Here is a 16303-nt window from a genome sequence, read left to right as displayed (position 1 = left end):
GTATCTCCTCACAACAATGCGGAACTTAAGACAGAAACTTGTGCCAGGATGGTGGGGTACTGCTGTGACAGGCCTGGCCGTATTATTTTTGGGAGGATTTTGGAAGGGCTTTGGAACTCGGGGCAAGAAGATCCATCGAGTGTTCAAAGCTTGGTGAGTTGTTCTGTGGGTGCTTGGAAGAAATGAATGTTGAGAGAAATGCAGACAATGGAGGCCTGGCTTGTGAAGTCTCAGAAGAAAACTTGACAGTTACTTAAATTGAATATTTGCTATTTCGAATTAAGATTCTGTGGTTCTGGTCACGTGGGGCTGAATTTACAAGCTGGGGCTGTCTGTGGTTTACAAAAGACTGGCACCATAACAGACACTTTTGCCATGCTGGGACAGTTGGTGCTGGTCAGCTCAAGCTGAGAAGTTAGCTGTGGTTATGAAGAGACCAACGTCACTGAGGTGAAACCTTCTGGTAAATGTTTCCTGAGCGTCACCGTCAGAAGCTGTGTTCCAGAGGTGGCCAAGGTGTACCTTGGTCTGGTAGCAAACTCAGTAGTTAAGAGTCACCCAGGTGGTACTGGTTTTAAAGGCATGAAGGGGTCGCCGAGAGCTGCTGAGGCTTGGCCCTGTGAGAGGCCATTGGTGAAGATGCAGCCTCAGTAACAGTTGAAGCCCTGTGATTGAAGGGGTCATGCAGAGAAGCTGAGGCTTGGCACCATGAAGAGAGGCCATTTGTAGCAGAGACCCCAACAATTTGGAGCTGCTGGTACCATGGAACAACCACTAAGAACAGCCACGGCGGAGTGGTGCCTGCTAGAGCTTACCAGACCGGCTGTGTGCTGCAGAGGGCGGAGCCAGAGAAGCCCCTTGGAGGAGCCCAGAAGATCATGAATGGATCCCAGATGTTGGACACTGAATTATTTATACCGTTTGAGTTTGGTTTTTGCTTTGTTCAGTTTACAACTGTGCCCTGGTTCTTCCCGTTTGAAGTAAGAAAGTATTTAATTTGGTTTTGTTTTATAGGAGCTCACAGCTCCTGTAAGATTTTAAGCTTTTTAAAAAGAGATTTTGGATTTTAAGAGAGACTAGATATTTTTAAAGAGACAACTTCTAAAGTGTTTCAATTTGTAAGGCTGTGGGACTTTTTATGTTTGTGGACTGTTTATAATATGATGTCTTTGCTATGATCTTGGGGATGAACAAGAAAGGAAAGGTGTGGTTTAACAATGATGTGTTTTGTGTCAAGCTGACAAGGGGTCAGCTGGTTGCGCTGGTTAGTTTTATGTGAACTTGACATAAGCTAGAGTCATCTGAGAGGAGGGAACCTCAATTGAGAAAATACCGCCATAATATCAGGCTGTAGGCAAGCCTGTAGGGCAGTGGTTCTCAACCTTCCTAACGCTGCGACCCTTTGGTACAGTTCCTCATGTTGTGGTGATCCTCAACCATGAAAGTATTTCGTTGCTACTTCATAACTGTAATTTTGTTACTGTCACGAATCATAATGTAAACATCTGATATGCAGGTTTTCTGATATGTGATCGTGACCCACAGGTTGAGAACCACTGCTCGAGGGCCTTTTTCTTAACTAGTGATTGATGTGGGAGGGCCCAGCCCATGGGGGGTGGTGCCATCCCTGGGCTGGTGGTCCTGGATTCTTTAAGAAAGCAGACTGAGCAAGCTATAGGAAGCAAACCGGTGAGCAGCACCCTACCATGGCCTCTGCATCAGCTTCTGCTGCCAGGATCCTGGCCTGTCTGAGTTCCTGTCCTGCCTCCTGTTGATTTTGAAAAGTGATGTAGAAGCAAAAGCCAAATAAACCCTTTGCTCCTCAACTTGCTTTGGTCATGGTGTTTCATCACAGCGATAGTAAACCTGACTGAGACACTACCCTCTGTCTGGCCTGCACTGAGACATGGTCATGCTGAGCCCCATCAGAGAGGACAAGGCCAGCCCTCTTCCCCACCCAGGGCCTGTGAGGAGATCGCAGTTCCCAGGAAGCAGGCACCTGACTCTCCCAGGGGAGCTGTGCGTAGCTCTGGAGGCTCAGCTGACCTCATGAGCAGTGACACCCGTAGTCACCTAGGGTGTGTGTGTGTGGTGAAGGAAACCCTTCCTAAGCTGACACGTCTCTGCTTTGCTGCTCACAGTGTGCAGAGAAGAAGCCGGAAGGCAGCGGCCCAGAAGCTGAGCCCAGCCTGGAACTCCACACGGGAACAGTGGAGCCACTGGCCCGGGTGTCCACAGCAGGCTCCGAGGGAGGCCGCCCCGAGCAGCCCTTCATAGTGCTGAGCCAGGAGGAGTATGGGGAGCACCACTCATCCATCATGCACTGCAGGTGGGCCGAGGGGTGAGGAGCTGGGGTTTTAGACAGTGTGCGGGAATGCTGGTGGCAGGAAATGTCCCTGAAGGGTCATTAGAGTCCTGCTGGCCTAGATGCTGCTGTTGTGGTGGCTTCCATCAGACCACTTAGTGTTTGTATGGAATTTTTTGTTATGTGTAAGTGTGTATTTAAACATCAGGAAAGCGTGGCCTTGAAGAACAACCCTGAGGGAGTGTGCCGGCAAGGTGGCAAGGCGCAGGCAGCTTCATGTTTTGACAGTCCTGATTTGTACTCAGCCCTTGGCTTGATCTAGAGCTAAGGGGGAAGCTACACATCTCAGATGGCAGGTGCCCCAAGGGCACACTCTGAGACTGCAGCTGTTCCTTTCCCGTGTTCCCGGCACAGCCTTGCACGGCACTGTGTGTACTGGTATTTCATTTGTTTGTTTATTTGTGTATTTCTTATTGTGCATATGCGTGCTCGTCGTGTGTGTATGTATGCATGCATTTAGAGGTCAAAGGACAGCTCTTGGGAGCTGGTTTTTCCACACTTCATGGGTTCCAGGATTCTGAGGCAGTCTATAGGCTTATGCAGTTAGCATCTTGACTTGCTTTTCTCAGAAAGATGAGCCGTGTGTCTGGTGCCCTGTCGTATTTCCTGGGTGGATGTCTGTTTCTAGAGTTGTTCACACCTATCCTCTGAGTGCAGGGCTTGCGCTTTAGCTTTGATTCAGTTGGAAAGTTGGGAAACCATGACGGTATCATTGTTGGCCCTAGAGGATGGGTCCAGGACACTAACGCCTCCCTTTGTCCCGTACAGAGTGGACTGCTCCGGTAGGAGAGTTGCCAGCTTAGATGTGGATGGGGTCATCAAAGTGTGGTCCTTCAACCCCATCATGCAGACCAAGGCGTCCTCCATCTCTAAGTCACCCCTGCTGTCTCTGGAGTGGGCCACCAAGCGAGACAGGCTGGTAAGTGAGGCGCTGCATGCAGAGCTGGCTCTGTATTCCAGGCTCAGACGTTCTCTCTCACAGGCTCTTGACAGGCCAAGCTGATGAGGTAAGCTGAATCTCCCCTCTGGTCGCCACCAGTCCGGGGGCCAGGACCATACATCTAGGAGTAGCCCAGGTGGCCATGAAGTTACTCCTAGAGACTGGAAAACTCCATCCTGTGTGCTGGTCTGTCTCAGGAGACCCCTGGGTCCTCCTGACCACCGTGTTTCTGATACATCATTAATACACCCTCTGCTCTGGCTGAGACCTGCCTGTCCTGGCTCAAAGAGCAGCAGCTTATGTTAGCGAGAGGACAGCGTTCTGGTTTGTGGTTCCCACAGGCCCTGTTGCCCTGGGAGTGGCCCAGTGTTGTTTTCCCAGTGGACTTCCTATCTGAGAGAGGGTTTTCAGTTAAGGAGTTAAAATTGATTGCTTGCAGCCGAAGAGACAGGCACTGGTTTTTCCAGATGTCTAGAAAGCACAGGAAGGAATTGCCCTCGTGTCAGAGCTGCCCCTGAACTGCGGTTTGCTTGCCAAGTGGGTGCAGAGGCCATTGCCTAGCTGATGTTCCTGGGGATACCCAGGTCTGGATTGCTCTGGCATTGATTTCTGTTATTCTCTTCTTCGCTTTTATCCAAATGAGTCCTATGGTCCCAGAGGCAGGGACCTTATATACTTATATACTCTATGTATTCTGGAGTCCTTGATGGAACCAGGCCAGAGCTATCCCTGCAAAGGCAAATAGAACAGTCACCACGGCCCCCAGACTGGCCAGGGCCAGGCCTACGGAAGAGTAGAGAAAGTTGGAGCAAAAGGAAGGGCTGGAACAGTTGGGATTTAAGGCTGAAAGCAGGGGGGAAAGGTCAAAGAGTCTCAGGTAACCAGCCAGAATATTTCTGGGTGTATCTCCTCATCACAGACACCATAGAAGTCTGCTTCCTGTTGCTATAACAGCGTACTTGAGACTGGATAGTTTATGAAGGAAAGAAGTTTACCTAGCCCACAATTCTGTAGGTCCTAGAACATGGTTCCAGCATGTGTGCTATTCTGTGAAGGCTCCTTTGGCCGCAGCACCTGCATCACAATGGGAGCTCGTGCCAAAGGGAAAGATCCCCTGGCGAGACAGGAAGACAGAAAGGGAGTTAGATGCAAAGCTTGCGTTTCCACAACTTTCAAGAGAGAGAACACATTCACTCCGAGCCCCTCACCAATCTCGCCTGAGAGCGATGCCTCTGGTGGTCTAACCACTTTCTACTTTGCCCCACGTCTTCAGTTCCTATCCCTTTCACACCAGAGTGCTGGGGACCAAGCTGCCAGGACACTCAGATTTAGATCAAAGCATATGACCTGGGTTTTGCATCTATTTAAGGTTGGCTTTGATGTCTTCATGACATTTTTTTAAAATATTTAATCAAGTGGGTGGTGGTGGTGTATACCTTTAATCCCAGCGCTCAGGAGGCAGAAGTAGGCAGATCTCTGAGTTTAAGGCCAGCTTGATCTACAGAGCAAGTTCCAGGACAGCCAGGGCTGCACAGAGAAACCCTATCTCAAAAAACTAAACAAAGCAAGATCTTTATTTTCTATTTTGTCTGCATGTATGTCTATGCACCACATATGTGCCTGGTGCCTGAGAAGGCAGGAGAGGGCATCAGATCCCCTTGTTTAGATGGTTGTGAGATGCTATCTAGGTGCTGGGACTGGAACCTCGTTCTCTGGAAGAGCAGCTAGTTCTCTGAACTAATGAGCCATCTCTCCAGCCCCGCTTTGTGACATTTTAAATGAGGTCCATTGTAGCCAGAGTTTCCCTGGCTGTCTGGATAAGTGGGTAAGGAGCGTGCCCGTACAGCTTGCCCAGCTCCGCACCATACAGGAGTGGGCCTCTCTCACCGTGGTGGTCCTCCCTGACTCCTGTGCTGTCCTCCTCACCTTCTTGCCTCTTCTTGTTCCAGCTCCTGCTGGGCAGCGGTGTGGGCACGGTGCGTCTTTATGATACAGAATCCAAGAAGAACCTCTGTGAGATCAACATCAGCGATGACATGCCCAGGTGAGCAGGAGCCTCCCCGTGCACTAGAAGCCCCCCTGCAGCTGCTTTGTGGACCCCACCTCCAGGAGTCACCGCCTCAGGGCCTGTGCTGGTGACTGTCTGACCCTGGCCTGTGTGTGTTGCAGAATCCTGTCTCTTGCCTGCAGCCCCAGTGGGGCCTCTTTCGTCTGTTCAGCTGCAGCTCCGAGCCTCACCTCCCAGGCAGACTCCTTGGCCCCAGACCTTGGCAGTAAAGGCACGAACCAGGTTCCTGGCAAGCTGCTGCTGTGGGACACGAAAGCCATGAAGCAGCAGGTACAGGACCTGCCTGTGGGTCTTTAGGGGCTGGGTATGCTGCCTGGAAGGCACTGTGTGTAGCGGGTGTGCTGCCCATGCTCCCTGTGTTTTTGATGAGCGCTGTCTCCCTTTAGTGCTTTTCGCCTGAGGATTTTGATTTGTGAGAACATTTCCAGGTTTTAAAAAGTGTTGAAAAGTGTCATGTCCCAACTGGGCAGATTATGAGCAATGGAGTTGTGCCATCGACTTGGTTTACCCAGAACCCACCAACAGGCTAGATAGTTACATTTTAGGAGAGGGCTCCTGTCTTCTTCCCACCCACTGGTAACTTAAAGCTGCATGGGAATCACGGGAGCAGCTAGAAGTACTCAGGACAGGGATGACAGCTAGCAGGAGACTGAGCGCATGGCCCACCTGGAGCTGAGGGCCTGTTCCCTCCAGGATAATAGTGCTGGCGGTTGTTCCCATAGCCCTGGAGGGAAGTGGTGGTACTTCCCCTGCTCAGAGCAGTGGTGTCCGCTGAAGTGACTCGTTTCAATGCTTCGATGTAGCACATGCTTACGGTGCCCACCTTGTTCCTAGCGGCCCTGTCTGAGAGGGACCGATTTCTAGATGTGTGGGCTGTACTTTCGAGCTTCTGCTTACAGAAACAGACTGTGTGCCCACTGGGGACATCTCGCAGCCCTCTCAAGCCCAGAGACCACCCTGGATTCTTCACTTACACTCCCTGCCAAATATGCCCCACTTAGACGTCGGGCGTTTCCCCCAGTCAGTGTGGCTGACCGTTGTCCTGTGTCACTAGGGGCATTTCCTAAACATGTCTGCAGGGCCCCTCTGGGGGACACCATCACTGTCCTCCGGACCAGGTTAGTCCTGCGTCTTCTCTACTGGCACTCTGAGGTTCTCCCCCAAAGTTCTCCTCCACAGTAGGATTCGTAACCCTTAAGTTTACTTAGGGATTTCAGTTTTTACCTTAAATATTAAATACTTAGAATAAAATGGAAGAAAATGGGAAAAGCAGTGTCATGGGCTCCTCACTTGGAAGTAGTTCTTCTTTTAACTAACTAATATATATATATATATATATATATATATATATATATATATATTTAGTGTGTGTGTATGTGTGTCTTTGTGTGTGTGTGTGTGTATGTGAGTCTATGTGTGTGTGTCTGTAGACCAAAAAGCAACCTGTGGAGAGTCAGTTCTCTTCACCTTGAGGGTCCCAGGGATTGAACCCAGGTTGTCAGGCTGAATGGAAAGTACCTTTACCCACTGAGCCATCTTGTTTGCCCCATCAGTCCTCGCGCGCGCGTGGGCCCTTCCGCCGTCTCTTGCCTTCCTCTTTCACAGCCTGTCTTGAGTTTTGAGTTTCTGTCTCCAAGCAGTTTCACAGGTATCTTAGCACATGGGTAGATACCCCCCCCACACACACCCACACCCACATCAGAGTGTCTGCTTCACAGGCTTCAAGCTTTGTGTGTGGAATCACAGGGTATCTGTTTTTTCTAGAATTCTGTATTCTAGTTAGAAACGGGTCCACCCCCTAACTCTCTGGCTCTGTCTTCTCTTCTGGTGGCCTCTGCTGAAACAAAGAGGTTGTCTCTCACTGTACTCATCTTCCTCTGCCTGGCTATTTGAGGTCTGATCTGGGTACCTCAGTGTGGATTTCCTTCCTTTCCTTTCCTTTCCTTTCCTTTCCTTTCCTTTCCTTTCCTTTCCTTTTTTTGTTTTCCAAGACAGGGTTTCTCTGTAGCTTTGGAGCCTGTCTTGGAACTAGCTCTGTAGACCAGGCTGGTCTCGAACTCACAGAGATACGCCTGCCTCTGCCTCCCGAGTGCTGAGATTAAGGGCATGTGCCACCACTGCCTGGCCCTCAGTGTGGGTTTTCTAAGTTAAAACACGTTAAAAAAAAAAACAAAACCAAACAACTTTAACTAGGGGTGGTGGTGCATGTCTGTACACTTAACACTTAGTGGGTGGAGGCAGGAGATCCAGGAGTTCTAGGTTAGTTTCCAATACACGAGATCCTGCCTCAAAAAATGTTAACAATAATAAAATAGAAATTTCAGCCTCGATAAATAAATAAAATTAAAATTGCAGCTTTGGGTTTGTTCTGTTTCCCAATGAGAGGCTTTGTATCTTTGTCCAATTCTGGAACATTCTTAGGCATGTTCTTTCCAGTGTTCCCATCTGCCTGGTTCTCCCTTGCCTCTGGAACACCAGTTTGACATGTATTTTTTTAGGACTCTTCTCCTTTTGTTTCACTTTGCTGTCTTCATGACATCACTTCCTCAGCTTTAACTACGCACGTCCTCCCCACTGTCCCCGATTAGCCTGTGGGGGCAGTCGTCTCAAGTCCCGTTTGTTTCTCATTTCCAGGATTGCAGCACCATCCTCCCACACGGCGTGGTCATGCTACTGTGTCCTCTTCTGCCCTCGCCCTCTGGCATTCTGTTAGACATGTTGAAAGTCTGGCAGTGTTCTGGAAATCCATCCAGTTGCTGCTGCCTGCCATTTCCCCGGATGCCTGCTTCTCTCCCCTTAACTTCCCGTGTCCTGTGAATTTCTGCTTCGGGTCCCCATCTCTGGCCCTTCATCCTTGTGGATGCTCTGAGCCTTGTTGCTGGGAGGTGCTCTCCTCTGGAGCAGATTTGCTTTCACTTCTGCCAGGGGCTCCACCACCAACTGGAAACTTTGAAATCCATTCTCAGACTACATAGGGGTTGTGAGTTTGGTTGTGAACCCACACCAGCCTGTGATTCTGCGTTCTTGGTACTTTCTGTGAAGTTCTAACTCATTCTTACACGGAGGATGTTGCTCTTCGGAGTCTTAGCAGCATGTGGAAATTTTTTGACACTACATTTGGCCAGACCGTTCGCTTTGGGCTTCGGGCTTCAGTGTTCCCTGCCTACTGCGTTCTCTAGTCCACAGGGCACTTGCCCTCCGATTGTTTTTGATCTTGGAAGGTCCCTTTGTTTATAGCTCAGTATTGTACCTGCGTGTGGTTGATGTTATCTAACATCGGTCTTGCGGTTCTAGTCCCAGGAGGGTTCTGTATCGCTGGAAATGGTGTTCCTCGTATTATCAGATTAGTAGACGTTGTTTGCATCTTCTGAGGTGGCTTTGTTAGGTCCTGTGGCGATGCTGGGTTTCATAGGGAGGGACTGGAGCAGCTTTGGGATGTGTGTGTCCTCTGTCCTCAGGGTTGCCCGTAGTGAAGGGCAGTTGGATTGTTAGTTCCTGATGGCAACAGGAGTGTTCAATAAGGCTTAGATTGGAGTCTGCTTCAGGAAGGAAAGCATGGGCTGCTGAGATACGTGTTACTTGTAACTGCCCTGACCTGGATTAGTGCCTCAGTGGGGACTCTAGAGTGTCTACAGGCCCAATGACATTACCTCTCAGAGAGCACATCACAGAGGCTCAGGCCATTTTCCCCAGAAGCAGGCCTTGGCAGGGGGCATGCAGCAGGACTCTGTGTGGGACTAGTCTGCTAACAGTGCTCCTGTTTGGATTCCTAGCTCCAGTTCTCACTGGACCCAGAGCCCATTGCCATCAACTGCACAGCTTTCAACCACAATGGGAACCTGCTAGTCACCGGGGCAGCGGATGGTGTCATCCGGCTCTTTGGTACGTATGCTGTGCTGTGGCCGTCCTTAGCTGGAGCCCAGGCGTTTCCAATGCACAGTCTGTTGCTTGACTGTGGGAGGGGACAGAGCTCAGCAGTCCTTTGGCCTTGGGCTGGTCCGCCTGAGTCCTTGTCACCTGTGTGGAATGCAAGAGGTCACAGGAAAACAGTGCCATCCTTTTGACTTGCTGTAAGGTGGGGAGACAGGCCTAGGTTCTACAAGGGGGTAAGGTGATTCCTATATAACAATCCCCAAGGCGTCCTGGGGCCAGTTATAGCGGTCTGGTAGGAAGGATCCCAATGTCTTCCTAGACTTACAGCGCCCCCCAGGTGAGCTCTAGCTGTCCCCAAGGACCCCAGTCCTCCCTCTGGCCCAGTCAAGAAGCTACTCAGAGGCGGGCGGCCTTGGCAGGGTCAGCACTTTGTGGCCCAAGAGGCCTCTAGAGCAGCTGTCATGGAAGGAGAGGGGCCCCTGCAGTGCACGAAGCCTTTCCAGGTCTGGCCTGCGGCTAAGCAGTGTCTCTTTCTCCCAGACATGCAGCAGCACGAGTGTGCCATGAGCTGGAAGGCCCACTTCGGGGAAGTCTACTCCGTGGAGTTCAGCTGTGACGAGAATGCCGTGTACAGCATTGGTGAGGACGGCAAGGTAGGCGCCAACGGCATCTAGTGGTGGCCGGACCATCCGTGAGCTCTGTGGCCTTGGGCTGCTTTCGGCCTCCTCTTCATCTCCTGCAAAAGAGGGATACGTAGAAGTCTGTCACTGAGCGTCTCTGTGGGGTCCAGTGAGGTCAGTGGGACTTGGCTATTCTCGCAGATGGGAATTTCATATCCTTTTCCCGAGCTGTGGCAAAACTGACTCATCTCACTGTAGATGGAGCCACATTTAGGGGAAGAGATTCTTTGGGGAGTTGTGGTCATGGTCACGAGACAATGCGTGGAGTTTGCTGTGGGGGCTGGAGTCAGCATGCTAGTGGGAAACAGGTCTGAGCAAAGCCCAAAGCAGTAAAAAGGAAACCTGTGTCCTAAGGCAGTATAAGGCAATGCCCTCTGTAGACTTCCTCTGTGGGAGCTATTTTATGAGGTAGGAATGACAATGGCCTGGGACAGAAGGTGAGGGTAGGCAGAGGTGGAAGAAAGACTTAGCTGTCTCCTATGCCCTCCTGAACATGTTTTATACTGTTCATGCTCCCCACGAAAACAGTGACTGCAAAACAATTATTTCTTTATTAGATCATATCTTTCTCTATGCCAAGGGCTGGTCTCAAACTTGGGACAGTCCTGCCTCAGCATCTTAAATGCTGGTCCAACAGATGTGAGCCACCCCACCTAACTATATTGATTTATTTATATGTTCACCGAAGTTATCTTGAGACCATACCTTAGTGTGTTCTCCAGGTTGGCTCCAAGATGCTCCTGCCTCAGCCTCTTGGGGATGGGATTACGGATGTGTACCACAACGTCCTGTTTCGACCCTTCCTTTAAAAACTCTGCGTGGGGCTTTTAAGTTAAAGCTCCACACCCTCTTGTGTTGGTAGGACTCCCTGGGAAGCCAAGTAGCTGGTCCACAGTGTAGACGGTTAATTCTCCATTTCACAAGTGGAACCGTTGTACTGCTGAGAAACTGAAAATGGGTTTGGAATCTGTCCATCTGTCCTCTATACTTTGTTCCAAGGTCCAGAGACTCTAGGCACTCCTCCCCCACCCAAGAGACCAGAAGGCCCTGCAAAGCTGGTGGCTGTCCCTTGTCCTCCCTTGAACCAGAGGAAAGAGGAGGGTTGAGCTTTGATGTGATGTCTTCATTGTTCTGATGAGATGGGACTGAGTGGTGGACTGTGGTCCCCTCAGTCTTGGTCTGCCTCCTGCCCATGAAAGCCTTTTTCAGGGTTGTGGGGCTGACGAGGGAGGCAGTTACCCCTGCCAATCATTGCTTCCCAAGCCTAGGTGGTGGCCACTGTCGGGGGCTCCAAGGGAGCCTGGGTAGTAGCCTCTGTACGAGTGTCTGAGGGAGCCCCTGTGGTGCCTTGTGTCTGCAGTTTATCCAGTGGAACATCCACAAGAGTGGCCTCAAGGTGTCTGAGCATGGCCTCCCTTCAGATGCCACTGGCCCCTTTGTCCTGTCTGGCTACAGTGGCTACAAGCAGGTTCAAGTTCCCAGGGGCCGGCTCTTCGCTTTCGACTCAGAGGGCAACTACATGCTGACATGCTCTGCCACAGGGGGCATCATCTACAAGGTAACTGGGGGCAGAGCCCTGCTGGGCAGGGGTTTCTGCTTGGGGATCAGCCTGACTGATCTGAGCTGAGTGTGGCCCTGAGTCCTGCATAACTGAGTGTGGCCTGTATCCTGAGTCCTGAGTCCTGCATCACTGAGTGTGGTCTGTATCCTGAGTCCTGAGTCCTGAGTCCTGCATAGCTGAGTGTGGTCTGTATCCTGAGTCCTGAGTCCTGCATAGCTGAGTGTGTCCTGTGTCCTGTGTCCTGAGTCCTGCATAGCTGAGTGTGGTCTGTATCCTGAGTCCTGAGTCCTGCATAGCTGAGTGTGTCCTGTGTCCCGTGTCCTGCATCACTGAGTGTGGTCTGTATCCTGAGTCCTGAATCCTGCATAGCTGAGTGTGGTCTGTATCCTGAGTCCTGCATAGCTGAGTGTGGTCTGTATCCTGAGTCCTGAGTCCTGCATAGCTGAGTGTGGTCTGTATCCTGAGTCCTGAGTCCTGCATAGCTGAGTGTGATCTGTGTCCTGTGTCCTGCATCACTGAGTGTGGTCTCTGTCCTGTGTCCTACATAGCTGAGTGTGGCCCTGTGCCAGTGTCTGAAAAGATCCTGCCCTTTTCTTGTCTTATTCCTTGGGTATAATACATACTAATGGAGATACTAAACAGGCCAAAGGACTTGGGGGTATAGGCAAGGAAATGCACCTCCTGGGTCTGAGCTAGGTAGGTTGCTCTCATCACTGATCTAGAATAGGTTATTTGATGGGAGGCCTGTGGATCCGTACACCAAAATCCACACGTGAGGTAGAAATTTGAGGGTATCCTTTGTGAAGCTAGGATGCAAGTTATCCACATGGTTTTGATTTATTTTTAGAGATTTATTTTGTCTTTATTTATGTGTGTGTTTGGATGCTGTATTTGTGCATGTGTGTGTGTGGTACCAAGAAGAAAGTGTCAGATCCTGTGGAATTAACAGTTACAGGTGGCTGTGAACAACCCTTCACAGTTCTATGTTGTAATATGAGCGAGCTGCGTCCCGCCACCTGGCTAGCTTTACCTGAAATAATTACACGGAAACTGTATTCTTTTAAACACTGCTTGGCCCATTAGTTCCAGCCTCTTATTGGCTAGCTCTTACATATTGATCTAACCCATTTCTAATAATCTGTGTAGCCCATGAGGTGGCTTACCAGGGAAGATCTTAACCTGTGGCTTTGTCGGGTGGGAGAATCATGGCAACTCACTGACTCAGCTTTCTTTCTCCCAGAATTCTCTTCTGTTTATTCCACCTACCTAATTCTCTGTCCTATCAGACCAAGCAGTTTTCTTTATTTAACCAATTATTTTTATTTAACCAATGAAATTAACACAAAACAGAAGACTCTCCCCCATCAGTTCTAGGCGCTGACTCAAGTCCTCAGCAAGAGCCAGTGCTCTTCACCACTGAGCCTCAGCCCAGTTTTCTGCTTGGTTTGTTTGTTTGCCTGTATGTGTGTGTGTGTGTGTGTGTGTGTGTGTGTGTATGTGTGTGTGTGTGTGTGTATGCATGTGTGTGGGTACACGTATGGCACATTATGTGTGTATGTGGAGGTCAGAGATCAGAGGACAGCCTGTAAGAATCGGTTCTCTTCTTCCACCATGTGATTCCTGGGGATCAAACTTGGGTGCTCAGTCTTGGCAGAAAGTGTCTTTACCTACAGTGCCTTCTTGCTGGCTTGTCCTCTTTGTTTTGTTGTTGGTGTGTTTGTTCTCGAGACAGTGTTTCATTGTGTAGCCCTGGATATCCTGAAAACCACTCTGTAGACCAGGCTGGTCTGGAACTTAGGTCTGCCTCTGCCTCCTGAGTTCTGGGATTAAAGGCGTGCCCCCACAGCCAGGGGACTCCTCATTGTTTTTATTTCTGTTTCTACATTAAAAAACAAAAATCCTCTCAAGTCAGAGCTGCTCAGTTTGAGGCTGGGTTTTGTATACTGGCGAAAGGGCTGCAAGCGCTGTTCTTTTTACTCCTGTCATCAGTGGGTGAGTGATGCGGACGGAGCCCAAGGGGATGTGTCTGGCGCTGAGTCCATCTCCCGCCTTCAGACTCATCTGCGAGTGCTTCTCTGTCAGTGGTATTTAGTCTGTGAGCTGGAGGGGTCCTGAGCTGTCCTCTCGGTATCTCTTGATGCCGTTGGTCATCAGTTAACAGGTTGGGTTTTGAGCAGCAGTTGTGGGCTAGGCCTAGCACCTCTACTGTGAAGTGGACCAAGGAGGTAGAAAATGCCGTCCATTGGGGCTGGAGAGATGGCTCAGCGGTTAAGAGCATTGCCTGCTCTTCCAAAGGTCCTGAGTTCAAGTCCCAGCAACCACATGGTGGCTCACAACCATCTGTAATGAGGTCTGGTGCCCTCTTCTGTAGGCATACACGCAGACAGAATATCGTATACATAATAAATAAATAACTATTAAAAAAAAAGAAAAAGAAAATGCTGTCAGTGCTCTCCCTGGGCTCGTACACAGGTTAGACAGTTCTGAAAGTAGGTGACGGACAGCTAAGTCCTCAGCAGTTCCCAGAGGAGGACCTGGGTGGAGACCAAATTGTCGGGGATCAGCCTCGACAGAAATACCACTTGCCAGGGTAGAGGTGTGGGGATTTAGGAAATATTAGTAAAGAATATGAAGACGTGAATGAAAATAATAAAACGGAGAAACATATAGGATAGTATCAGGAGGGAATTCCAGTGAGCACTAAAAATTCACCCATGTTTAATTTCCAATTGCTTAAAATACCCGTTAGGAATTTTTCCTAACGCAGGCTCTCTGCCGATGCAAAAATCCCTATCAAGCCAAATTACAACAAGCCAAATTAAAAATATATCCAGGTTTAATGGGATTCCTGCGCTCTCGGGTGGCCCGAGGGGGAACCAGAAGGCCACTAATGCGACCACTGGGGGAAAGAAAAGAGACCAGGAGGAAACTTTCCAGGGAAGCAGTTTAAATAGACTGAGGAAGTGGTCAAGACTTGGCAGGCACAGGGATGGGGCATCCAAAGATGGAGCTTACAACTCCGAAGACTGGGGCTTACAACCCTTGACCCCAAAAGGTAGGAGTAAGACAAAAAACTACATTGACAGGATAGAAGGAAATGAACATACCAATTGAAGGTCACGGGCCACATCCATAGTTAAACATTCTGTTGCTAGAACAAAACAAGTCACGCTCACACACTAGACCAAAACATTCTGTAGGCAAACCACTCTCTGGGTGGAATCCAATGTTATCTCCTTAAGGGAACTGGAACTTAGTTGAAACCTTAGACTTTTATTTGAGGTTGGAACAGATCTACTTCTCTATTCCTGGATTGCAAGAGCTGGCTGTTAGCCACACCTGTTGACAATAACCCTGAGAGAGCAGAACTCTCTGGTCCACACCTAGGTGGGACCTTTGTTTGAGGTAGAAACACTATAACCTTGAAGGAACTAGAAGTGAGTTCCATCTTTCCGTCTGACCTTTGCTGAACGCAGAAATAGGCTCACATTTTTGAGCCTCCAAGTTCTTAGGAAGACCTAGAGGAAGGCTTCCATCTGTGGAATGGAAAGAGAAGGGGCTGGAGAAAAGGAAGAGGGCAGGCCTTGGGCCCCAGAATGGGCAGAGGCGGGGGGCATCACTGTGCTCACACCCCTCAACAGTCAGCTACACGATCTCTCATGTGGATCTCCTTGGAGACACTCTGAAACACTCCAAGCCTAGTTTCCCCCTTTAAGGCTTTTTCTAGCTGACTTCTGGGTGAGCCCCTCTTTGCTTTCCATGTGGACGAATGGTTGTGGTGCATTTTGTTGTAAGTGGTGCAGCCTTTTGCCCCATCTGTTTGTGTCATGTACAGTCAAGATTTGCTCTACAATCAGATGATGGATTGACACATTCTGCTGTGTCATTTTTAAACTGTCATCAATGGTTCAGTTACTCAGGAAGTCTATTAAACTTCAGCATCCTTCTCCCCCACCTCCCCAAGGTAGGTTTCTCTGTAGCTTTGGAGCCCGTCCTGGAACTAGCTCTTGTAGACCAGGCTGGCCTCGAACTCACAGAGATCTGCCTGCCTCTGCCTCCTGAGTGCTGGGATTAAAGGCGTGTACCACCACCTCCTGGCTCAACTTCCATTTTACGACCCATAAATAATTGAATTGATGACTTTTATAGTGATCTCCTCATGAAGGAGATCATGAGCTTGTGAGCGAGTGGCAGAGAGAGGTGGTGTTGCACGCTCACCGTGAGAAGGGCGTCTCAGATGAGTAAGTAGGTGCACAATGCAGAGCCAGCCCACACTGCCAGGTGATGCTGTAACAGGCCAGCGCTGTGGAAACAGACAGAAGAGGTGCAGGCGCGCTTGCCTGTAGCCAGGTCGAGGCAGCAGAGGAAATGCCCTCTTCTGAAGAGCATCTCAGGGACTTAATGTCCACATGAGGTCGGCTTGTTGGACCCTAGTGTCCAATCACCGAGGAGGAGGAGTCGTCCCAAGAGACCATCTCTCATCACAGCTGATGTAAAAGCATGAGGATGTTATTAATTCTGTCATGACAGGTTCTTCCAGCAGTCGGGAGGACAGAATACCCTGAATGTCTGGTACAGGCTATTTTTAAAGGAAAAACCACAGAAGGAAGGGGTGTCTGGGGGTTGTTCTTTAACTATTATGATTGGCTTATTCAAAAGGGCTATTGCCAATAATTGGCTTGCCAGATCAGATGAGGTCAAGGGAAACTTCTGAGGGTCACTTTGCCCCTTCCCAGGGACTAAGTCAAAACATCAGTAACTGAGTCAACACCTAAGGGTTATCTTGCCCCTATTCAGGGAGATGGAAAGTTCCCAA

At 49.7% G+C, this 16303-nt stretch overlaps 1 protein-coding gene across 1 annotated transcript in view; it reads left to right on the top strand.

The window, feature by feature from the left end:
- The window catches only part of Wdr91 (WD repeat domain 91), a 36062-nt gene that overhangs the window by 18546 nt on the left and 1213 nt on the right, over positions 1 to 16303 (top strand). The window contains exons 8-14 of the mRNA XM_041675339.1: positions 2142 to 2329; positions 3134 to 3284; positions 5255 to 5349; positions 5475 to 5643; positions 9147 to 9255; positions 9787 to 9899; positions 11287 to 11484. Of these exons, the coding sequence (XP_041531273.1) occupies positions 2142 to 2329; positions 3134 to 3284; positions 5255 to 5349; positions 5475 to 5643; positions 9147 to 9255; positions 9787 to 9899; positions 11287 to 11484 (1023 nt within the window). The remainder of the gene's footprint in view (positions 1 to 2141; positions 2330 to 3133; positions 3285 to 5254; positions 5350 to 5474; positions 5644 to 9146; positions 9256 to 9786; positions 9900 to 11286; positions 11485 to 16303) is intronic.

The sequence above is a fragment of the Microtus oregoni genome, unplaced genomic scaffold (assembly GCF_018167655.1).
Source record: "Microtus oregoni isolate MIOR12 unplaced genomic scaffold, Mior012 000026F_ref0000081, whole genome shotgun sequence".
Lineage (NCBI taxonomy): Eukaryota > Metazoa > Chordata > Mammalia > Rodentia > Cricetidae > Microtus > Microtus oregoni.
This window is presented reverse-complemented; position numbering and strand designations above follow the sequence as displayed.